Source organism: Danio rerio, chromosome 1 (genome assembly GCF_052040795.2).
Source record: "Danio rerio strain M-AB ecotype USA chromosome 1, GRCz13ab, whole genome shotgun sequence".
Lineage (NCBI taxonomy): Eukaryota > Metazoa > Chordata > Actinopteri > Cypriniformes > Danionidae > Danio > Danio rerio.
In genome coordinates, this window is record NC_141021.1 from 11372289 (window position 1) to 11397456 (window position 25168).

At 33.8% G+C, this 25168-nt stretch overlaps 2 protein-coding genes and 1 long non-coding RNA gene across 4 annotated transcripts; 2 read left to right on the forward strand and 1 right to left on the reverse strand.

Moving 5' to 3' along the window:
* The first annotated feature begins 8349 nt into the window (after positions 1-8349).
* Positions 8350-11424, forward strand: lratb.1 (lecithin retinol acyltransferase b, tandem duplicate 1). Its single transcript, NM_001440443.2, has 2 exons — positions 8350-8942; positions 10978-11424. Exons 1-2 carry the CDS (start codon positions 8415-8417, stop codon positions 11128-11130), a joined length of 681 nt encoding a protein of 226 aa, NP_001427372.1. The 5' UTR covers positions 8350-8414; the 3' UTR covers positions 11131-11424.
* A 5483-nt stretch (positions 11425-16907) lies between these two features.
* Positions 16908-22350, forward strand: lratb.2 (lecithin retinol acyltransferase b, tandem duplicate 2). The gene is made up of 2 exons (NM_001135971.1): positions 16908-17482; positions 22104-22350. The coding sequence occupies exons 1-2, from the start codon at positions 16976-16978 to the stop codon at positions 22257-22259; spliced, it is 663 nt and encodes a 220-aa protein (NP_001129443.1). The 5' UTR covers positions 16908-16975; the 3' UTR covers positions 22260-22350.
* Positions 22351-24015: 1665 nt separating this feature from the next.
* Positions 24016-24667, reverse strand: LOC141384763 (uncharacterized). 2 transcript variants are annotated; one of them, XR_015476274.2, is made up of 2 exons: positions 24313-24667; positions 24016-24171 (listed from the first exon to the last, which is right to left on the reverse strand). It is a non-coding gene; the product is annotated as an uncharacterized LOC141384763 (long non-coding RNA). The 2 variants fall into 2 exon arrangements; XR_015476273.2 differs by having other exon boundaries at positions 24016-24174.
* Between the last annotated feature and the right edge of the window lie 501 nt (positions 24668-25168).

Genomic DNA, 25168 nt, shown 5'->3' on the forward strand with positions numbered 1-25168 from the left:
GAAAAGATGGCTGTTATAGTCCATTCAAAAAATTTAGCAAGACAGGCAGAGCTCCTAGATACCCAAACTTTTAAAAATGTAGCTAGTGCATTGGTGCAGCCATACTTGGACTATGCTGCAGCTTTTTTGTACTGCGATAGTTCTAAAAACAAATAAAAAAATAAATTGCAGACGGCTCAAAATAAGTTGGGTAGAATTGTTTTGAAAGTACCTCCACTGACACATTTAAATAAGGAACATTATAGTCAAAGTATTTTTTTTACATTTGGAAAAGGGTAACATTTTTAAAATTAGTGATCGTTTTTAAGATTTTTAAGAAAATGGTCCAAAAATATTCTCTTAATTATTATGTATTTTAGTTAGTGAGGTGCACTGTCGTTTTACAAGAGCGTGTAGCAGGGATATTTACCCATATAGATTTAATAGTGAATCAGGTAGAAATTCTTCTTTAGCTCTGCTGCTTGGAATGTTTTGCCCACAAAACTTTAAAGAGATTCAAATTGAGAGTGTTTTTAGAAGGAAAATTAAAAAGTGTTTTACAGTTGAAGTTGAGGATTTTGCTGTGCCGAGTTGCTGAGCTGATGATGTTTGCACTTCATTTATGATTTGCTCGTTCATTTTTAAAGACTATCGAGGACTGGACTTGTTTAAATATTTTTGTTAAAATTGTCAAATAAAATCAATCAATCAATATTATTTTAACTTTGAGACGTTTTAGAAATATTCAGATTGTTGTATTAACAGGATTTGTTTATCTAAGCAGATACTTCAAATTGTTGAAAATAAGACTTAATAGGCTATTTATTTTCCTACATGACCACTTACATATGTTAATCTGGCATTGAAATTAGTTAATTCAGCTAAACTTGTGATGAAAATTACAAAAGCATTTATTAATCTTAGGCGATGTTATTCATTTTTTAGTTAATGCCTAATAATTCATTGAAAGGTTATAATTGTTTTATTAAAGGAGTTAAAGACTAATAAAATTCAGTTGTATTTCTTTTTTTACTACTAATCACATAATAACTGTAATCACTCTGGCTGACTGATGGTTTTAATCCATAAACTAACATTTATTAATAAAACTTTATATTAAAGTGTTATATATTGTACTTTATTATCCGTATCATCAATTTATATGTTTAAAACACACATTTACTCAGAACATGTATATACAAAAAACCAATGCAATAACAAATGTTTGTTTATACCTGTTAAATTTGTGTTTTTTGCAGCTTAGGTCAACATCGTGATTAGGCCCATGATAAAAGCTTTAGCAATCAATTAGCACAACAAAATCTGATAACGTGTCAAAAGGTTATTAAATTAAGTTAATAATTAATAAAATTCAGTTGTATTTTTATACTTATAATAAAAATTTGTATTTGTTTAAAACACAAATTTACCTTTAATATATATACAATACAGCAATACACTTAGGGCCTTGTCATACAGCCGACCCAATTGTTGTTTGCTATTTTCAACTCGACACAAGAGTAATTTTGACGTTTTGCACCACGTTGTTTAAATAGCAAATGCATTTGCGCTCATATTTGTGATTTTTCTATTTCTTCGATATATTTACTTTTTTTGTGTGTGTGTGTTAGGACTATTTAATTAAGTTATTAGGGGAAATTAATCTCCAGAGGAAAACTGTGTCTCTAATCTAATGAAGACAGCAGAAGTCAACAATGATTTATTGTTTTATATTTGAAATAATATGATGGATAATAAAGTAACATGTAGAGAAAGAAGTCTGTAAAATCACAGAAAATGTACTGGCAGCTTATTATTATATATATATATATATATATATATATATATATATATATATATATATATATATATATATATGTATGTATGTATGTATGTATGTATGTATGTATGTATGTATGTATGTATGTATGTATGTATGTATGTATGTATGTATGTATGTATGTATGTATGTATGTATGTATGTATGTATGTATATATTCAATTCAATTCAGCTTTATTTGTATAGCGCTTTTACAATGTAGATTGTGTCAAAGCAGCTTCACATAAATGGTCATAGTAACTGGAACAGTGTGGTTCAGTAACTGGAACAGTGTAGTTCAGTTTTTAGTGTTTAAGTTCAGTTCAGTTTAGCTCAGTTCAGTGTGATTTAATCATTACTGAGAGTTCAAACACTGAAGAGCCAATTCATCGATGCGTAGCTCTACCAATCCTGAACCATGCGAGGCAGTGGCGACAGCGGAGAGGGAAAAATATATTTATATATTTATATATATATATATATATATATATATATATATATATATATATATATTAAGGGTGGAGCCGAACCCGAATACGGTATTCGGAAAGGCACGAATAGCGTGTTTTTACGAATACTTATTTCGAACAAATACTTGAAAAATTATTTGTATTCGGGAGCAAGAAAAGCACTATATCAAAAAGCAGCGTTTCCTCATGAGACCACAGTGCATGCCCGCGTGAGTGAGTGAGTGAGAGAGAGAGAGAGAGAGAGAGAGAGAGAGCGCGAGAGCGCGAGAGCGCGAGAGAGCGAGTGAGACGCTCAGTCGGAGGGCGGGGCGGAGGTGTCTGGTACAATCTTCTCCACAGATACAGACAGAGAAGGCTCGGCTGAGCGAAAAAAAATATTATCTGCATCACTATTTTTGTTAAATAGATTTTTGTACCTTAATTGGGTTCCAGATGCAATTTATAAACTTGTAGCGGAGTTTGATCGGGATCGGGAAGTTTGCAACCGGGTGCTCTGTTTACGCAACGTTAGCTCTGTTAGCGCGGTAATTTAGACAATAGACTGTTGACAGTGTAACGTTAACGTTCGTTTATAAAGGTTAAAACGATGCTTGTGCAGTTGTGTCGAATAGTATGCACTTATGGGAGTTATATGGTACGTCTACATTACTGTCTTTTGCAGACAGCAAGATATATGCTATAGGCTAGTTAACCTTAGCATAGCTTCCCGTCACTTTTTATTAACTTGAAACTCCTCAAATACATTTGGGCACCCGAATAGAAAAAGAGTGAGACTGCTTCTGAGCCATTTCTTGGTCCTCCACCAGTCAAAAAAAAAAAAAAAAACATGTTCTTTGTGGAAGAATTGTACAGTCAGTGGTGCTGCAGATAAAACAAACTGATACTGTAACGTTATAATGTGTGCAAAAGTGAAATCGGCAGAGATATTAAACATCTGTCAACATCTCCTATGCATAATCATTCATTTCTTTTCGGCTAAGTTCCTTTATCAATCTGGGGTTGCCACAGTGGAATGAACCACCAATTTATCCAGCATATGATTTACGCAGTGGCTGCCCTTCCAGCTGCTACCCAGCACTGAGAAACATCCATACACTCTCTTTCACACATACACACAATAGGGACAATTTAGCTTACCCAATTCACCTGTATTGCATGTGTTTGGACTGTGGGGGAAACCGGAGCACCCGGAAGAAACCCACGCCAACATGGGGAGAACCCAGTCATGGCTCGAACCAGCAACCTTCTTGCTGTGAGGCGACAGTGGTACTCACTGTGCCACTGCGCAACCTTCTATGTAATGTATTATCACATGTACTGAAAGCATCCTCTCCTGATACTGTCTGTGAACCCCCCACAAGCATCAATCCCCTCAATCAGCCCAGCTATGCTCTGCTAAATCCTCCACAAGCACCAAACCATCAACACAGCCACATTCTGCCCCAGCAAGTCAGTTTCAAACATAAAAAACAAACAAACTTTGTGTCTTTTTTGTGGCTGGCAGATGATAATAGCAGGGCTGTATCTTTTAGCATTATATAGAATACTTTTGTTCTGCCAGATCTCCCAGGCAGGGTTTTATTTAGATTTATTTAGTTAAATTTAGTTTTTGGAATTCTGTGCATTGGAAAGAAGTTCTTTCAGAAGAAGAACAGTTTTTTGAAGTATTATTTGTTTTTATTCTGTCTATTCAGTGTCCTTCAACAAGAACAGTGATGGTGGGGTTCAAAATATTCACAATGGGATTTTATTAGTTGTTGGTTTAACCATGGATGAGATAATGACTTCTATGTTATTTTCTTTTCAATGACATTTCTTGTCACATGTTCAAAAACAACAACCAATATTGCATGTCTATAATTTATATAATGAGTATAATTAAACAATACTTTCACTATAACGTAAATTAGAAGTGTAATAGAAAAAATATAGATTTTTGCGCCATTTTGAATTTTACTCGAATACAAATACAAATACAAATACTTTTCCCCCCTCAACAAATACAAATACAAATACAAATACCGGCTGCTCCGCACATCCCTAATATATATATATATATATATATATATATATATATATATAAATATATTATTCAATGTGGAAAAGTAGATATAACGGCCCATGCCTATTGTTTAGGTTGGTGTTGTATATTACGCTACAAAAACCTAATAGTAAGCTGCCAGTACATTTTCTGTGATTTTACAGACTTCTTTCTCTACATGTTATTTTATTATCCATCATATTATTTCAAATGTCAATAAAAGTCTCTTTTTTAAACTGTAGTGATGAATTTTCAACATCAAAATTTGACAAGAGCAAAGATTAACACCCCATAATGCAATTCACAACTGTAAATAAACAGAAAACACTTATGAATCACTAGATACAGAAACTCTTAATGGGATATCTGCACACAGACCTTTAATTTCAGTCAGCCAGCCCCAGGGCTTCTGGTGAATTGTCATCCTGGTGAATTGTCATGCCATCCCAAATTGGCGCATTTAATATTTAATTTCTTTAAAAAACAACAATCTTCACTGCCTGCCTGGGATGTAAAGTGGCTATCGGACCAAACAAGAAGCACTGCATTAAATTATATTTATCCGTGCCATGTCTTTAAAATATGCGAAGGAATTTCACCCCAGTATTTTCAATGGAATTTCTGCGCTAGCCTGCTGCTAATGACGGCACCTGCGTTTAAACGGTCTTTAACAACCAAATGAATGCTTAAGTAACTGAATATATTTAAAGTACATTACAACATCGATGTTGTAAAATTGAAATTAGTCTCATAAACCTTTCACCTGAAGTTCATCATTGGCTGAAAAACACTAGCTGTGCATATAGCCCATTAACAGATGTTTTGTTTACAGTGTAGGTCAACGCATATCAGTGTTTTGAAAGCAGGCCGAAAACACATTAACGCATTCTTTCATTAGGTTTTATGGGAAACAATTCAAAAGTGTGATGTTTTGACCCGCATTAGCATGCGCTAACAGCATGACCTCACCAGCGCCGAGCGATCAATGGCAAATTAAAAGGCCAGACATTTAAAGAGTTCATTTGTCAACAGCCCGACAAGACACGTCCAGCAGTTCCTCATTGTGCGCACACACAGCTTCTTGGCTTGCTCTCAATGCATCAGAGTGTCATTCACAACAAACACACACACACGCTCGCATAAACCCAAATCACTCTCTCTCACACACACAAACTCACACATTCATCACAAGCGCATTCAGACGTCACATACAGACGCTGAGATGCTGGAGGACAAAACAGGGGACAAGAAGATGAATGCCTTGTCATTTATCAGCCACTATCCTTCAGGGCTCCAGTGCTGTTCAAACAAGCAAGAGAGAGAGAGTAATCACTAATCACTCAACATTCAGCTTTTGCCCTCACTGGGACACCTTTGTTAGCACTGTGACACTGATTTCTCCTCCTGTCCATCATCGCTGGCCCACTAAACTGAACCTCAGGGGGAGGGCGGCTTTAATTCCTCTGCTTTATCTGGCCGTTTTGCATCATTTTACCAATTAATGCCTGGGTTTTGTAAACTTAGCATTAAGAGTTGTGTGGGATTGGGCTATTTACAAGACAATCAGATGTTGACACACCATTGACACACTCTTAGTTAAGACCATTAGCGGCTATTGGTATTCATTAGTAGTAGCTGCTCCTGGTGAACTCTGGGCTTTTCTGGGTTTTGGAAATGTGACGGGGAGTTTTAATCAAGTGTCGACATGTGTTCTCTCGGCACGTCCTGCAAGAAACCCGGCTTATTGGTAAAAGGAGCTCTTGTTTTGGTGCGGTCTGGGTGAATGTATCGTGGGCTTTAATTATTGCCACATGGCACAGCACAGCTCTCAAACCACCGCTGGCCAAACGGCTCTGCTCTCACTTTTTCCACATTTATCTACGCCGCGCTTCTACCTACATCAGAGAAAGTCCAGACAGGGCCAGTTTTAGTCTGATAGATCAACAGAAAGAAGGAAAAACTACATATTTAATACAGACTTTAATTCTGTGCCAAAAATGATGACTATCATACGTGTTAACAATGATTTACACATACTAAAATGTTTACAGTTGAAGTCAGAATTATTATCCCCCCTTTATATTTTCCAAATAATGTTTACCAAAGCAAAGAAATTTTTACAGTATGTCTGATAATATTTTTTCTTCTGGAGAAAGACTTATTTGTTTTATTTCCGCTTCAATAAAAGCAGCTTTTAATTTTTTATAAACCATTTTAAGGACAAAATTATTAGCCGCTTTAAGCTATTTTTTTTTCTGACTGTCTTTAGAACAAACCACTGTTCCCAGTTGCCAGCAAAAAATAATCATTAAGGTTTCTTTATAAATAAAATAATGTAAGAAGTACACTGTAAAACCCAAAAAAGTAAAGGAGGAAATTGATTGTAACAAATCATTTAAGTTCAAAAACCAAAAACTAATCCTAATGAGTACTGTGAACTTACTCCATTTGAGTAAATGAAGACATTTGTGCACAGTAAAGCCCAATAAATGAAGAGAACTCAAACCAACTGAGCACTATAAAACCCAATAAGTTAAAGCAACTCAAACCACTTGAGGAAATTGATTGCAACAAACCATTTGAGTAAAAAAGAAAAACGAATCTATATGAGTACTATGAACTTACTCCATTTAAGTTGAAGTTATGAAGTATTTAAATAACTCATTACCTTCAACACTGAGTTCAAAACTTATTTCAAATGAGTAGGATTACTTTCAGTAAATTTTAAGATGACTACACTCATTTCATTTGATAAAGTTGACTGGTGGGTTTTACAGTCTAACACCGTCTGTCCTACGCCACCCAACCCGTTCCGAGCTGGTATCGAACCGACGACCTTCCACATGGGAGTCGGTTGCTCTACCAAGGAGGCTTAAGTCCATGGCCCCAGCGTCTGTCGCTAGAGCACCTTTAGAGGTCATAAGAGCGAGGTTTACCTGCACAGCACTTACTAGCTGGCCTCCGTTACATATAGATCAGAAAACTCTCATTAAAATTCTTGCCACCCAAAACAAAAAATAGACTGTGCAAATCAATAATATCTCCAGTATTACTGTATGTATATGAGACATGGAGACTAAGAAAGAAAGAAGAGAAAAGCTTATAGTGTTTGGGAATAAAGTACTTAGAAAGATATACGGGCCTCCCTGCGAACAAGGAGAATGGAGGAGAAAACACTATGGAGAGGTCAGGGAAATGTACGATTTTTAAAAGGAGGCGTGGCACCCAACACCACCCCTAACCCCAACCGTCATTGGATGATGAGCAAGTCATACTAAATTGTAAGAATTAGATTAGAAATTAGCCACTAAATCAAAAAGTTACGAATTGGCGTGAGATTGCGTTGGCTGGACATGTACTGAGGACCAGGAGCGCAACTACACATTTACTGAGGGGTATGCGGGTTTAAGTTTTGTGTTAAATGATTTTGAATTAAACATGTGTGCCAGCGTATGCAATTAATGGTATAATTTTTTATTTAATAAAATACATTATTATACTTGTATAAAATGCAAAATAAGCAATTTTAACCAAACATATTTATTTATTTTTATTATCTAAATCTTTAAAATAAGGATAATTTCAAAAATAGTTTTGGCACAATGGCGCCACCCAAAATATTTGATAGAATTGTACACACATTAGTTCATTTATAAAGTTTTTTTAAAAGTTATTCATTTTTAGTTCAGCTTAGTCTCTTTATTCATAAGGGGTCGCCACAGCAGAATGCAGAATGTTTTACTTAGTGGATGCCCTTCCAGCTGCAACCCAGTACTGGGAAACATCCATACACACACATTCACTACGGCCAATTTATTTTATACTATTAACTGTTAGGGAAACCGGAGCACCAGGGGGAAACCCCGCGAACACTGCCAGAACATGCAAACCCTACACAAAACTGCCAGCTTCCCCAGCCGGGACTCGAACCAGCGACCTTCTGAACCCGTTTTTTAAAAGTATTCCTTTATTCTTTGATGTTCTCATTTTCACAGCTCTTCACTGGTAGCCAATAGTCTCTCCCCTAGGGTCGTGACGTCACGACAGACCGCTGCTCCTTAGAATAAAACCAAGCGCGGAGGTAGAACCAGGGCAGCACTGCAAAATGTTAGATTCTCTCTCCTTGCTGTTGGAGAAAACCTTACTTCTAGCGCATTTCAACTTTTTCAGCACCACTTCCTCTAAGCAAGAGAGATGCACGAAGCGACGCGAGGAGAGCACTTACTTCCAGCGCGGGGATCTGTTGGAGGTTCCGCGCACTTTGTTCACTCATTTTGGCATTTACCTCGGCGATAACAAAGTCGCACACCTCATGCCTGATATACTGCCGGTGCTGACGAGCAACAAAAGTCACCTCCAGAATGTAGTGACGAACAAGAGACTGCTTCTCGGTGTGCTCTACAAGTACGCCTCAGTACGGGTGGACACAGTGGAGGATTTCGCCTACGGGTCCAATATTTTGCTGAACACGATGGACACTACCTTGAGAAAACAGCCGCTGGCTGCTGAGGAGGTCGCCAGAAGAGCCGAAAAACTTGTCGGTCATTTTCCCTACAGTCTTATGTGGAATAACTGCGAACATTTTGTCACTTACTGCCGCTACGGCACAGCGGTGAGCCTGCAGACGGACCAGGTAACACTGTCGATGCACATCTGCACGCTCTTCTGCCGAGTGAAGACTTCACTGTGATTACAAGTTAATCATTACATGTTGTCGATTTCGCGCTTTTCTTCTGCTGAAACTTGCGAGATGTATAGAAGATAAATTAAGCAGAAGCCTATTTAGAAAGAAGACAAAATACAGATGGAGAGCAGAACTTTTTTGTATATTGTAGATTAGAAAGTGTAACGTTAGCATTTTATACAAGCTTTCATTAGCTCTGCACAAATGTGATTTGGAACTTTTAATAGTTTGTTAATGCATGTAGACTATATTCCAGTTGGTAAAATACGTTTAACAGTAAAACAGTCAAATTAGGCTCTTATAAACTTTAGAAACCCTTTTTATACAAAATATATAAATTTTAAATGGCAAGAATTACACTAAGACAGATATAAAAAATGAATAGGCTAATGAAACAAAGACAAATAAATATGATTCTTGAAATGTTCACATGGGCTATATGTAAACTTTTTACCTTTAGAAATCCCTTTACAAATGCTAGATTAAGTAATATAGTACTGAAAATATGAATTTTAAATGCTGAAAAAAACACTATTTTTGGGACTAATTGATAAATTATGTTTAAAAATCTATTTGTTTATATACAGTTATGGTCAGAATTATTAGCCCCCTTTGATTTGTTTTCTTTTTTAAAATGTCTCCCAAATTATGCTTAACAGAGCAAGGAAATCTTCACAGAATGTCCGATAATATTTTTTTCTTCTGGAGAAAGTCTTATTTGTTTTATGTAGACTAGAATATTTTTATTTTCTAGAATTTATTTCAATAGGGTTTTTTTTTTTTTAGAAGAGAATTATTTTTTTTAACTATTTTAAAGTTATTTTAGTTTCGATAGTCTGCAAAACAAACCATCATTTTACAATGCCTAATTGCATAATTACCCTAAATAGTTAACCTTGTTAGGTCTTTAAATGTCACTTTAAGCTAGCTATAGAAGGGTCTTGTATAGATAGATAGATAGATAGATAGATAGATAGATAGATAGTTGAACAAATAATGTTTAATAAATATAAATAAACATAACAAATCATTTAGTTCTAAAAAAAAACTATTATAAAGTTCATACCTTGTACAAACTATTAGCCTAATATATATATACATATATGTATAACAATTAAAACTACAAAATACATATTAATTGCTATTTGACCTAAATAAAACTTTCAGACTTTTTTTTTAATACAATTTTTAGCTTTGATTGATTTTACTATTATTATTTTTTCACAAATTTAAGAACTTTTAAGGAAAATATAACTTCACTTAAATAGTGAATATAGTTTAGGCTTTTTTCTTTAGTAATAATAATAATAATACACATAAAATATAACATACAATATATAGCATATTCTTTGTCACATGACAACAAAATGGCTTCCTGCACTTTTTTTGGATTATTGTCGATTGTCTTATTATAACTTAAATTTCAAAACAAAATAACTCTATTGGCCTTATTACTATACACTTTAAAATGCAAAAAAGCCCAATTAATAAATGACAAATTTCATTAGCCTAATTAAATATCGTTTGTGTAATTCATGTTATCCACAACTGCTATCTATTTTTTTTCTAAGCCCGACAAAAACATTGGTATTAAATTATATATTTAAGATATTTGGTTTATTAGATGGAAAGCAGTTGTGGACGTAGCCTATTAAGGCATTTGTTTAATCGAATAAATATGTGCTAGCTACTAAAAAGTGTTGAGTTGCCAGATTGGCATAGTAAAGCTACCCTACCCAATTCTTACTTTATTCAATCAGCTACTTCCTTCTCCTCTGTCAACGTAATTTCACGTCATTTGGCTAACCGGGAGCTTTTGAGAAAATCTGGGTCATTTTAGCGCAAAAAGGAACAACAGCTTCATTCAGTGGCGGTGGGTTTCGGATCGAGATCCGCGCCCAGAAAAACACAACCGCGAATGACAGATTGCTCTGGGTCTGTTTTAGTGCGCTGAATCTCACATGCCATCTTTTTCCCTCAACAGTTCTGCGAAAGTTTAAAGTCAATAATCCGGGACCAGAGGAGCATTCTCCTGACCACTGTCATCGGGATGCTTTCCATGTTTTTTGTTGGAATAGCGCCGTCGACCGCACTTCCGACCTTCATCATTCCCTTCATCTTGTGGATGGCTGGATAATGCAGAGTCTGAACACACATACTGTATGAACTATTTAACGTATCAAACTTTGTATTTTTGGCTTTATCATAGAGAGTCACTGCAAGATTTTTTTTGCAAGTTGATGATTGTATTTTTCTCCGCCATTGATAACTTAATCTTTTCATTCTTTATAGCTACCTTTATATATTAACATTTATTTTGTACATTTTTTACGATCGTTTTTCAAAACATACTGTACAATATTAACAAAATAATAAATGTCATTTAAATGGTCTTTCATATTCTCCTGCCTATGTCATGGTCAAATACAGGCTAAAATATTATATAGCACATATACAGATGAAGTCGGAATTATTAGCTCCTCTGTATGTTTTTCCACCAGTTTCTGTTTCATGGAAAGAAGTTTTTTTTTTCAACATATTTCCAAACATAAGTTTTAATATCTTCTTTTTAATGACTGATTGATTCTATCTTTTCTATGAAGAAAGACAGTAAATAATATTAGATATTTTTCAAGACACTTCTATACAGCTTAAAGTGACATTTAAAGGCTTAACTAGGTTAATTAGGCAAGTCATTGTATAATGATGGTTAGTTCTGTAGACAATTGAACATAATATATATCTTTAGGGGCCAATAATTTAGACCTTAAACTTTTTTAAATTAAAAACTGCTTTTATTCTAGCAAAAATAAAACAAGATTTTTGTTTTAGTAATATTTTTGGAAATACTCTAGAAAGTTTCTTCGCTCTGTTAAACATCATTTGGGAAATATTTGAAAAAGGAGGTAAAATTCAAATGGAGCTAATAAATCTGACTTCAGGCCAGCCAGTAAGGGCTGTTTTTTTTTTTCTCAAAAAGTAGACCTTTTTGCAGTTGATCTCCTTGTGTGATTTAAATACTGCATTTAGCGACATTTGCAGCACTATTTTTAGTTGGATTATCTCCTCGGATGGTCATCATGACCACACTTTTTAATGTACCAAAATATTTCCTAAAGAATAGGAATAAAGAAAAATGAATAAATACTTATTTTTAAAACACAAATTTTTATTAGAAAAAAAGGAATCTGTTAAAGTTTAAAATCAAAAACTGTCAGCAATTGTCATTTATTAGGTAAATATCAACTATTTTTGTGAATTTAACAAATTTATTTTAATAAAATATTTTGAATATTATTTATTGTAATTTTTTCTGTAATTTTATATATTGTCATGTATACATATATATATATATATATATATATATATATATATATATACACATACATACATACATATATATATATATATATATATATATATATATATATATATATATATATATATATATATATATATATATATATATATATATATGACAATATATAAAATTACAGAAAAAATTACAATAAATAATATTCAAAATATTTTATTAAAATAAATTTGTTAAATTCACAAAAATATTCAGTTAAAAAACAGAAACATGAGCAAAGCTGTGTTAGCATTATCAAAATGATTAGTATAAATTGTGGTGAAGTAGGTAGTGCTGTCGCCTCACAGCAAGAAGGTCGCTGGTTCGAGCCTCGGCTCAGTTGGCATTTCTGTGTGGAGTTTGCATGTTCTCCCTGCGTTCGCGTGGGTTTCCTCCGAGTCCTCCAGTTTCGCCCACGATCCAAAGACATGCGGTACAGGTGAATTGGGTAGGCTAAATTGTCCGTAGTGTATGAGTGTGTGTGTAAATGAGTGTGTGTGGATGTTTCCCAGAGATGGGTTGCGGCTAGAAGGGCATCCGCTGCGTAAAAACTTGCTGGATAAGTTGGTAGTTCAATCCGCTGTGGCGACCTGGGATAATTAAAGGGAATATGCCGACAAGAAAATGAATGAATGTATAGTTGTATTTATTTAAAAATCTATAATTGTTTACAGTAATTTATTTATTAATTTAAAAATGTTTTAATAAATATTAATCAATACAAAATAATCCAATGTCAAATAGAAATGACTCTAATTAGTCAAAAGAATTTAAAAAATGAAATAGTTTCTGTATATAATATTTTTATATATTCATATTTCTATAAATTGGGCCAAATTAAACAAAACAGCACGGTAATGAAACACACAAAAAATGTCAATGATATTAATTTTTAAATTGTCTTTGTTTAAGATTAATCAAAGTCACGCCCAAAATTATTTATATACCACACTCTCAGAAATAAAGCTACGCGAGCTGTTCACTGACGTGTTTTCAAAAGGTTCACGTTTGTACTTAAAGGGTCCATATTGGTAGTTTAAAAGTATTAGTACCTAAAAATTCTAAGAGGAACACTTTTGTACTTTTTAGGTACTAATATACCCCTGAGGTATTAATATGGACCCTTTAGGTACAAATGTGTATCTTTTAAAAAGGTATCACATCAGTGACAGCTCGTGTATCTGTGATTTATTTCTGAGAGTGCAGGGGTATGAATCATTTCGGGCTTGACTATATGTGAACTCTTCTTTTGAATCCATTATAACCATAAATTGTGAAAATAAGTGAGAATTGCATTGGGGATTACAGTTAAGGCCCATGGAGAGACCAGCATGTGAAGAGCAGCAGTCAAAGTTAAATCAGTTTGCACAGAGTTTAAGACAGGAGTTTTTCACATTTCCATCTGCCATAGAAAATGAGGCATCGCCAGTCAACTGTACAGAAACATTTACGTTTAGTCATAGGGTCTGAGGTTAACCGATAAAACATGGCACACTGTTCCTTGTACACGAAGGAAAGGTTTTGTCTTTGAAACAACATGTTTTGATATGCAGCTTTGGTAAGGGAGTTAGTCAGGATCTTCCCTCTGGCCTACTGTCGAGGTCTCATGAGACTCTTGGCTTTTTCATGGTCACAAGCATTTGCAAACTCAGATCAAACACATTTTCATATCTTATCATATTCATAAACATATCATATCCTAAAACATATACTCCAATTCATTCACAAAGAGCAAAATTAAAGGGATAGTTCACCCAAAAAGGAAATTGTACACATTACTCATCCTTGTGATGTTTGAGATAGATTGAATTAGATTATTAAATAGATTTATTAATATGTGTATGTATTGATTATTAAATAGATTTTAAACTAGTTAAGGGTGAGTAAATTTATCTTATTTATTTGGGTGAACCATCCCTTTAAACTGACATGAAAGTGGAATAAAACTGAATTGGAACGAAGCATCAAACTCTGGAACTCTTAATGAAAGGAATGAATTACAGAACATGTGCATGTTTATTCTCTAGAGGCCAGGCTAAATGAATAAACACTGCATTCCTGACATGTCTGATCCTAAATCATTCCTCAGAAACTTCTGAAAAAACATTAATTATGACATAAATGATATTTACATTTTCAATTGTGTTTTTGCCAGATGTTTTCCAAAAGCAACTCACCAATTGAGACCCTGTGGCACCAAACCAGTTTGCAATTTTATTTGAGATAATAGAAGAGAGTTAAAATTATAGACTAAATCATTATATCAACCATAAAGTAAAGATCATGTTCCATGAAAAACGGTGCAACTTCCCTACATTATTAAAAAAGTTATTTACTATTATCAAAAGTTATTTTTTTATTATTTATGTGAATTTGGACAACTTTAAAGAAACCTTTTCTTAATATTGTAATTTTTTTACCCTCAGAATCCAGATTTTCAAATAATTGCATCTTGGCCAAATATTATTCTGTCTATATTAATTTAGCTTTCATGTTTTGTATAATCTCAATGTCAATGTCAAAAAATGATCCTTATGACCCTTTAACTTTGTGCTTCAGTGTTAAAGTTTGGAAAATGTATTGTGTGCCTTTCCAGCCGCAACCCAGTACTGGGAAGAGGAAGACTGATGGGGAGGATTGGGGTGAATGCCTTTACCAGAAATTCTTCACTCATTTATTTTCCTACGGCTTAGTCCCTTTATTCATTCCACAGAGGAATGAACCGCCAACTTATCCACCAAATGTTTTACACAGCGGATGCCCTTCCAGCTGCAACCCAGTACTGGGAAACACCCATACACTCACATTTACACACACACACACTGCGGCCAATTTAGTTTATTCAATTCACCTATAGCGCATGTCTTTGGACTGTGGGGGACACCAGAGCACCCGGAGATAACCCACGTGAACATGGGGAGACTCGAACCAGCGACCTTCAAGCTGTGAGGGGATAGTGCTAACCACTGAGCCCCCATGTCGCCTGCCTTTACCAGAAATCATCTTTTTAAATTCAATGTAACTTTTTGGTAGTTTTTTTTATATTGTTGAGCTACAAAAAAGCAAACTAAAAACAAATGTTTCAATTAAATGGTGTAAATGAATCATTCATTCCTTCATACTCTTTTCAGCTCAGTCCCTTTATTAATCTGTGGTCGCCACAGCGGAATGAACCGCCAACTTATCCAGAACATGTTTTATGCAGCAGATGCCCTTCCAGGTGCAACCCATCAGTGGGAAACACCCATACACACTCATTTACACACATACAATGCGGACAATTTAGCCAACCCAGTTCACCTGTACTGCATGTCTTTGGACTTGTGGAGGAAACTGAAGAACATGCAAACTTCACACAGAAATGGCAACTCACCCAGCCGAGACTCCTGAACCAGCGACCTTTTTGCTGTGAGGTGATTGTGCTACCCACTGCGCCACCATAATGCATATTTATTTGTATTTTATATATATATATAATACAAATAAATACGCTGTCACTGATTAATAGAAGACAAGGCAGAAGACATCAGCAGATGCAGCTTTAGTAATTACATTAAACTCCGTTGTGTTAAACATGGAATTATGTTTTTAGTTCATTATAAAATGGAGAAAATTTTATTTTTTTAATTTATGAAATAAATTAAGAAATTATGCATTTCAACTTTAATGTACACTCAAAAAATGACTTTTGCTGCTTGTTCAATCTGCTTATTTAAAATGAGTTTAAACAACACAATTATTAAGACTTTTTTTCAGACAACCTAATTGTTTAATGTTCAGTCCACTTAATTTGTAAAAACGATTAAGTTAACTTGTAAATTGAGTAGGAATTGTGTGGAACTCAGCATTTTTAGTGTAATACACACTCAAAAAATGACTTTTGCTGCTCGTTCAAACTGTCAAATGAGCTGAAACAACACAATTCCTATGATTTTTTTCAGAAAACCTAATTGTTTTATGTTCAATCCACTTTAATTTGTAAAAAAAATACAATTAAGTTAACTTGTTAATTAAGTAGAAATTGTGTGGAACTCAGCATTTACAACACACTCAAAAATGATTTTGCTGCATGTTCAAAATATGTCAAATGAGCTGAAACAACAAAATTCTTAAAATTTCTTTTGAGACAACCTAATTATTTTATGTTCGATCTGCTTATATTAGTTAAGTTAACTTAATCGATTTGAGTTTGGACAACTTGAATAAATTGAATGGAACCCTGAATGGAAGCCATACCTTCGGCCCACAGTCTTCAATTAAGTGTCGTTTTTGGCCCGTAAAACATGCCACCGCTGCTCCAAAGAGTTAATATCACACCATTAATTCCCATTAAAGTTACTCCACCATTTCTGCAACATGTAATCATTATACAATCCCCAAATACCTTCCTTTGTTCCACAAATAGAAAACTTAAATCCGTCTACAATCTGTAAGAAAGTTTAAAGCCATTGGGCAACTGTGGTTTGTTTGTTCCATCAGTGCATGTGATGTACTTATTGTAAAGTCTCTTTTTTTTTTCGTTCTTTCTGAAAATAGCTCAGGGTTTGTAATCCTCAAGCCCCTCCTCGGGCTCCCTGATAAAGCCAGCAGGTGCCGTCCCATCCAGAAGCCCCCCGTCTCTCCAGACAGGATGTTTCCCCTGCAGTTCTTCAGCCTCTTCTACATCGCCGTGCTCGCAGACTTCGAAGAAAAGAAGAAAAGGCAAACACTCCAGTATGACCTCTCCAAATATAAAAGAGGAGATCTGCTAGAGGTCCCGAGAACTCTCTTCACGCATTTCGGGATTTATTTGGGAAACAATCGCGTGGCTCATCTTATTCCTGATATCTTACCGGTCTGGACCACCGACCAGAAAGCTATTCAGAAGATGGTGACCAACAACCGGTTGATTTTAGGGGTAATTGCCAAAAAAGCTAGCGTCCGCGTGGACTCGGTGGAGGACTTTGCTTATGGAGCAGAGATTCTGGTTAACCATATGGACAAGGTGTGTAGCCGGGCAGCATTCGAAGGTGAGGAAGTGGCCAGGAGAGCTGAGAAGCTCTGTGGGTCTGTGGTTTACAGTCTGCTGTGGTACAACTGTGAACATTACGTCATGTACTGCAGATACGGCACTAGCATGAGCTTTCAGACCTACCAGGTGAGACCTTTCAAGGTTTGAAGTTAATTTAAAGGGATGGTTCACCCAAAAATTAGTTTACCCGCCATTTAATCACCCTAAAGTTGTTCTAAACCTTAATGAGTTTCTGTTGAAAGCAAAAGAAGATATTTTGAAGAATATTTAAAACCTGTAAAACTTCCATTATAGTAGAAAAAGAAAGTCAGTGGTTATAGGTTTCCAACATAAAAAACCCTTTTGTGTTCAACAGAAAAAAAATCTTATAGGTTTAACAAGTGAAGAGGAAGTAAATGGTGACAGTTTTTTGTAATATTTTTGGCTGAACTATATCTATTATTAAAAGAATTGCTCACCCCAAAATGAAAATTAACAGAGTTTTTTTTTCTGTTCAATACAAATTATATTATGATATTATGAAGAATGTTAGAAACCTGTAACCATCAACTTGCATAGCGGGAAGGACAAATATATGGAAGTCAATGGTTGCAGGTTACAACAGAAAAAAGAAATTAAAACGGGTTTAACAAGTGAAGAGGGAGTAAATGATGATAGAATTTTCATTTTCTCTTTAAAGCTTTCAATAATATTAAAAGATTTGATTTTTAAGAATCAAATTACTCTTTCTTTAGTAGCTTTGGTGCGTAAACATTCATTCATTCATTTTCTTGTCGGCTTAGTCCCTTTATTAATCCGGGGTCACCACAGCGGAATGAACCGAAACTTATCCAGCATGTTTTTACGAAGCGGATGCCCTTCTAGCCGCAACCCATCTCTGGGAATGTGCGTGAACATGTAAGAATGTATTAGTAAATGTAAGACCATGAACGTACATAATCTGCAAGGACTTAGAAGGTCTCAAAACTTACTAAGCATCAATAGTTCTTTGTCACGTCTCTTTTGTTGCTGCTTTTAATCGATTATTCAAGGATAGTTCAGCCAAAAATGAAAAGGAACTCACTTTACAGTTCCAAACCTTAATGAGTTACTTTTTTCTGTTGAACAAAAAAATAAGCTATTTTGCAGAATGTTGAAAACCGGTAACCATTGACATCCACTCTTAGAAGTCAATAGCTACCAGTTTGGTGTTCATTTTAAGGCATACTTCCAAAAATGAACATTCTGTCATCATTTACTCACCCTTTTCTTCTGTTGAACACAACAGAAGATACTTTGAAAACTGTTGGTGGTACCCATTGACATAATGATTTTTATTCCTACTATGGAAGTTGATTCGTACCAGCAACCAATATTCTTCAAAATTATCTTCTTTTGTGATCGACAGAAGATAGGAACTCGTAAAAAAACTAAAATATATAGAGAGAGTGAGAGTAAATGATGAAATAATTAAAGTTGTTTGGGTGAACTATCCCTTTAATTTGCATTGGAATTCTAATCGTAACAATTACAATGTCTTTTTTTTTTTTTTTGGTCGTGTGAACATTAGATTGGATGTTTAAACATATAAACTTTTTAAAATGTATTAAAATGTTCATTCTTATCTATGCAACGGTTAGAGAAATGCTTCATTCTGTCATCTTGAAAATCTTTTGGGAATGTTTCATTTGAAGGTTTTTATCAACAGTAAGGATTAAAAATGCAAATGAAAACATAAATTCTCAATGTTTTCAAAACATTACAGATTTTCAGTTTATTACAAAGAAACTTTGCCTAAAATGAAAATGTATTCACTATTTACTCACCCTCAGGTGGATCAAATCTTTTTTATGTTTTATATTTTTGTAAGGAAATAGTATTAGGATGGTAAACTGTATTAGTAAACTTAAGAACATACCAAAACGAATTTACATAATCCGCAAAAACTTACAAGGTCTTAAAACCAATTACACATGAATACTTCTTTGTCACATCTCACATTCTGTTGCTGTTTTTAATCAGTTAATGCCTAAGAAGATTGGGAACATTTTTAACTATTTAACCCTCTACCGCCTGAAGAACCATATATGGTTATATACATACAGTTGAAGTCAGAATTATTAGCCCCACTTTGAATTTATTTTTCTTTTTAAAATATTTTCCAAATTATGTTTAAGAGAGCAATGAAATTTTCACAGTATGTCTGATAATGTTTTTTTTTCTGGGTAAAGTCTTATTTGTTTTATTTTGGCTAGAATAAAATCTGCTTTTAATTTTTTAAAACCCATTTAAAGGTCAATATTATTAGCCCCTTTAAGCTTTAATTTTTTTGACAGTCTAAAGAACAAACCATCGTTATATGATAACTTGCCTAATTACCCTATCCTAACCTAGTTAAGCCTTTAAACGTCACTTTAAGCTGTATAGAAGTGTCTTGAAAAATATCCAGTAAAATATTATTTACTGTCATCATGGCAAAGATAAAATAAATCAGTTATTAGTAATGAATTATTAAAACTATTATGTTTAGAAATGTGTTGAAAAAAATCTTCTCTCTGTAAAACAGAAATTGGGAAAAAATTAACAGGGGGCTAGCAATTCTCACTTCAACTGTATATATGTTTTTTTTCTTATTTATTTATTTATTTATTTATTTATTTATTTATTTATTTATTTATTTATTTATATTTTAGTATTTTCTTATTTATATTTTAGTATTTTCATAAATATAAATATATATAATTAATTTTTTTAAGTCAAAAGGTCTCGTATTAATACCTTGTAACCCTCTAGGGTGACGTAGCCTAAAATGAGTTAACTGAAATAAAAAAAATGAAAGAAATTCTGATGAATTTACTGTTATTGTTAATTTGCTGTGCAATGCTGACCAGCTAACAAAATTTAGGCCTATATTCCAGGATTTTTTTGATCACATTCTGCCCGATTGTGTTTCTGAAACTTAAACAAACGTCCATTTTTTAAATGTGTTAAGAATGTTTTTTCTTGATTGTGCCAATGTTAGAAGAACATTTCAATCCCGTGAGAAACTGCATGTTATGCGGCTGCTAGAGAAATATTCCATGTGCTAATTTATGTAAATGTATTCTCTAAATGCTTTCTAAACATGTATATTCAGTTTGTCAATGCATGAAATGGATAATTCATTACTTAAAAATGTTTCTATTCCACACAACCCCCCCAACTAACATTCCTTAATTTTTTGGGATTCATGGGATTACACACAAAATATCACTTAAAGAAATTTATAAAAGCACATTTATGTAAGGCATTGTTGGTGACTGACTGTGCAAGGTTGAACGAAAAGTGCAACCTGTTCTAAAAATTGAAAACATCTGTTTTTAGCATGTGCATACAAATGTTAACATAAGCATACAACAAACATGAAATACATGCTATGTCTGAAAATTGAATAAGTTAATGAGGATATTTATGTTTTTAACAAGAATGTTAATCTCCAGATTCCAGCATGTAATCTCTCTGAAACTCTTTCTATACACACGTTGTCTTTTTTAGGTCAAAATATAGATGATATTTCAAATAACATGCATGACAATACTGACCACTGTACAACTGGAACTCTGATTTCGGCCACAAAAATTAAAAATAGGCCCATCAAAGTTAAATCATTCTGTTTTTTTGTTTTTGTTAGGTCGTCCAAATGATCTGTTTTCCATTATATGAATTCTGTGGAAGTCATGAAATCTGTGGTGGTGCTTTTGAACAAATTATGCAATTATGCATCATTTTAGGAAAATTCCACCAATGCGGTATACCAAAAAAACTCGTAGGCACTGCCACCTAGTGTTAAGAGAGAGTTAAAGCGACCAAAAAAATTAAAACTGGCTATCATGAAGGCGACTCTGTTCTATAATAAAACATAAAAGAAGATTTTTATTGGAAACTGTGATCTTTGGTGACATATAAAATCATATTCAAGAGCTACTAGCACTTTGAGAGTCATAATAATAATAATAATAATAATAATAATAATAGGCTAATAATAATAATAATAATAATAATAATAATAATAATACAAGTAATAATAGACGCAGAACTAATTAATACATGTGGCTCTTGACAAAACATTGAGATTTTGTGAAGCTAAAATAAATAAATAAATAAATATAATAAATAAATAAATAAATGAGAAAATACAAAATAAATAAATAAATAAATATGAAAAATAAATTAAATTAAGAAAAATATGAATAAATAAATAAATAAGACAAAATACAAAATAATTAAATAAATAAGAAAAATAAATTAAATTAAAAATATGAAAATGTAGATAAATGAATAAATAAGAAAAATAAAAAAGTAAATAAAATATGAAAATATAGTAAATAAATAAATAAGAAAAATACAAAAATATAAATAAATTATTAAATAAATGAGATAAATAAAAAAAGAAAGATAAATAAACAAGAAAAATAAATAAATCAGAAAAATGCAAAAATATAAATAAATAAACAAACAAATAAATAAGAAAAAAGATAAATGCAATTTAAATGACTTAAAATGATAGTGTTGACTTTTATGCTTAATGTAAAAAGTCAGCTAGGCCTACATCTTGGATGCTCTGAGGGGGTGCATAATGAACTAAATGTTTCATTTTTGCATTAAGTAGCCTATTATTTTATTTTCCTCAACAGACCATACTCAACTGAATATTTTTAATGTATAGAAAGTGTGTTTTGAATGGAAAATGTATAAGCTTATTAATTATTTCTTCTTTTCTCTTCAACAGTTCTGCAAAGCTGTGCGCAAGATTGTGTGCAGCAAGATGAGCTCTCTTATAAGTCTTCTGTTGGGCTTGTTTATTATGTTTTATCTGCAGTCGGTGACCCTGTTTGGAATTTTACCCACAATTATCATTCCTTTTACCATTTGGATGGCATCCTGAAGCTGTGTGAAATACAAGTTTGGTCAATTAGCTGGATATTTTTTTTCCGGATTGTTTGTAGTTCATTATAGCGCTGGGTCTCAACTACGGGAACACCTTTCAAAAGATAAAACAGCTGCATTAAGACTGGTCAGGGCAAAGAAACGTTCCTAATAAACCCATGTAAGGATGTGATCCAGTACTTTCATTCATTTTCCTTTGGTTCAGTCTCTTTTTTCATCAGGGGTCGCCAAAGCGGAATGAACAGCCAACTTATATGTTTTACACAGCGGATGCCCTCCCTGCTGCAACCCACCAGTACTGTCATGTCAAGGATAATTTATTTTCTTACTGTATGTTGTGACTGTATAATGATGCCATATCAGCATTAATTAAAGAACATTCTATGAAATGCTTTTGTGTCTTACAATCTTTTCTTAAAGCTGCTTAAAGGAATATCACATTGTACAGTTGAAAACAGAATTATTAGCTCTCCTTTTAATGTTTCCCAAATGATGTTTAACAGAGCAAGGAAATTTTCACAGTATGTCTGATAATATTTTTTCTTCTGGAGAAAGTCTTATTTGTTTTATTTTGGCTAGAATAAAAACAGTTTTTATTTTATTTTTTAAACATTTTAATATCAAAATTATTAGCCCCTTTAAGCTATATTTTTTTCGAGAACAATACCCAATTACCCTAACCTGCCTAATTAACCTAGTTAAGCCTTTATAAAGTATTAAATATTAAGCCAAAAAAATATAAAACCCAATTATGTATACACTATTAGTTTTAAAAAAGAATATGTGCAAATAAAAATACACACTTTTGTTTTTGCAGACTTTTCTTCATTGCATTAACTTGTGTTGTATTACAGTGTTGCTAAACAGTAAGTGCATTTCTCAAACAGTACATACAAGTAGCAAATCAGCATGGATTACCTGCAAAAGCCAGTCTCTTGCTTAAAATGCTTAGTTCATCTCTCAATGAACATGTCAGAATGAACAGTCAAATTACTTACTCATGTTGTCAATATAACTGTACTCTGTAGGGATTGTTCTGATGTAAGCTTTGGCTAATTTGTTAAATTTTTTTTGTGGTTTGTACTGTGATTTGTTGCCAGATCATGTCATTGTGACACAGAAAGGGAAAGACAGCACTACACAGGACAAAGAATGAACCAAAACAAAAGTAATGTGAACATAGGACAATCTTTTTTCAGATGCACCTCACCTTCATTAGACAAAGTCCAGATTGACATGGGAGCAATTTACCAATAATAGATTTAGGAAAAACGTCTATGGAAATGTAATATTATAACAATTTAAATTTATTTTATATATAAATATAACTTGCCATTAACTTTTTTTCTCACTACCCACTGGTCATTTTCACAAGACAAAACTTTGTTGTTGGAAACTGATTTTATATACTTGAATTTGAGCTTTGCATGCTAAATGTACTTGAGTAAGACACATTTTACTTGATTTGGGTCATTAAAATAACTTGACTACCAATATTATGATATAGGTAGCCTATATCTGCTGTAGTCAACCTAAACCTAACAGTAGTAACAACCATAACATTACCATTATGTCTTAGGACATATTTGATTAACTTTATATTACCTACACCAAATGTTGACTAATGAAGGTACAATTATACCTACTTGTTTGTTAGACTACTTAACTGTCACACCATGTGGCATACAAATGCATTCAACAGACTTACATGACAGTGTATTGCTGTAGAGGGTAAATAAAACACAAGACAAGTGTTTAGAAAGAGTGTAGTTTATTTGACCTGCAATCTTATCTAAACAAGATAAACTTTCAGAAAACAGCACGGAAACATTATAATGCGCGCGCTCATGAATATAACCCGTGGTTGGCTTCAACGGTTGTCTTCAATAGTCCTTCTTTGCTCAACAGCTCTGCTGAAAGATAAAGCAAAACATTACAACAGCCAGACATACATAACAGTTACCATGGTTTCCATTTCAAACTATAGTAAACTAAAGTTTGAAACTATGGTTTAAAATAGACGATGAATGGGCCTCGCTGCTCCTACCCACCATAACCCTCGCAGCGAGGTCCCACTACCGGCCTCCCGTGTTTCCCTGAGGGTCCTCAGGGCTTGTTTGTTCCCTGCCTAGGGCTCAAAAGCGCCTCGCCCCAGGGAGTGCAGTTAACCGGGCGCCAGGCCGTGCCAGTGTTCACTGGATGTTGCTCGGCGGCACATTCCGAGCAACAAACACGTAATGTTCCTAGCGATATTGCGTTTATGTACGCAAACCGCAAGGAACTACAGCACAGACGGGCCCGAGTTAAGCTTCACGAAGCGGACTTCGTGAGATTGGCGTGGCTCCACTCGTACCGTCGGTATTGAACTCACCTTGGTCAAGTACAAACAGCAACACCGAGCGAACTGACAACGTTTGAGAGAGAACCGACGAGCTTTATAGGAATGCATATGCAAATTTTTACAAGACACGTCACTGCTGTGAGTCTCGTTGTCATGGTGAGATCTGGAGAGGGACTCTGGAATCTGCGTCACGGCGAGTTGCGGTCTGCTGTGGACAAAAACATATTAAATATATTCAATATTTATTTTTACATTTTTGGTGCTGTGTAATATTCTGGGATTCAGTAGAATATGGAGACAGATGAATATAATTGGGTATATGACGAGCTAGTGTTGTTCCCATACTTATAAACTTCTGGTGACCTGTTATTGTGCTTTTTTTCATTTTAACGTTATACGGTTCCTTTTCAGCATTGATGTTGTAAAGTAATTAAAATACAATCAGTTAAATAAACGTTGGCATTCATTTAGTTGTTCAAGTATAAATTAATTTAAATATATTTTGGCTATTATTTTATTTTATTTTAATTTTTTTACTAAAGAGACTAGAAAAATTCTGAAGAATT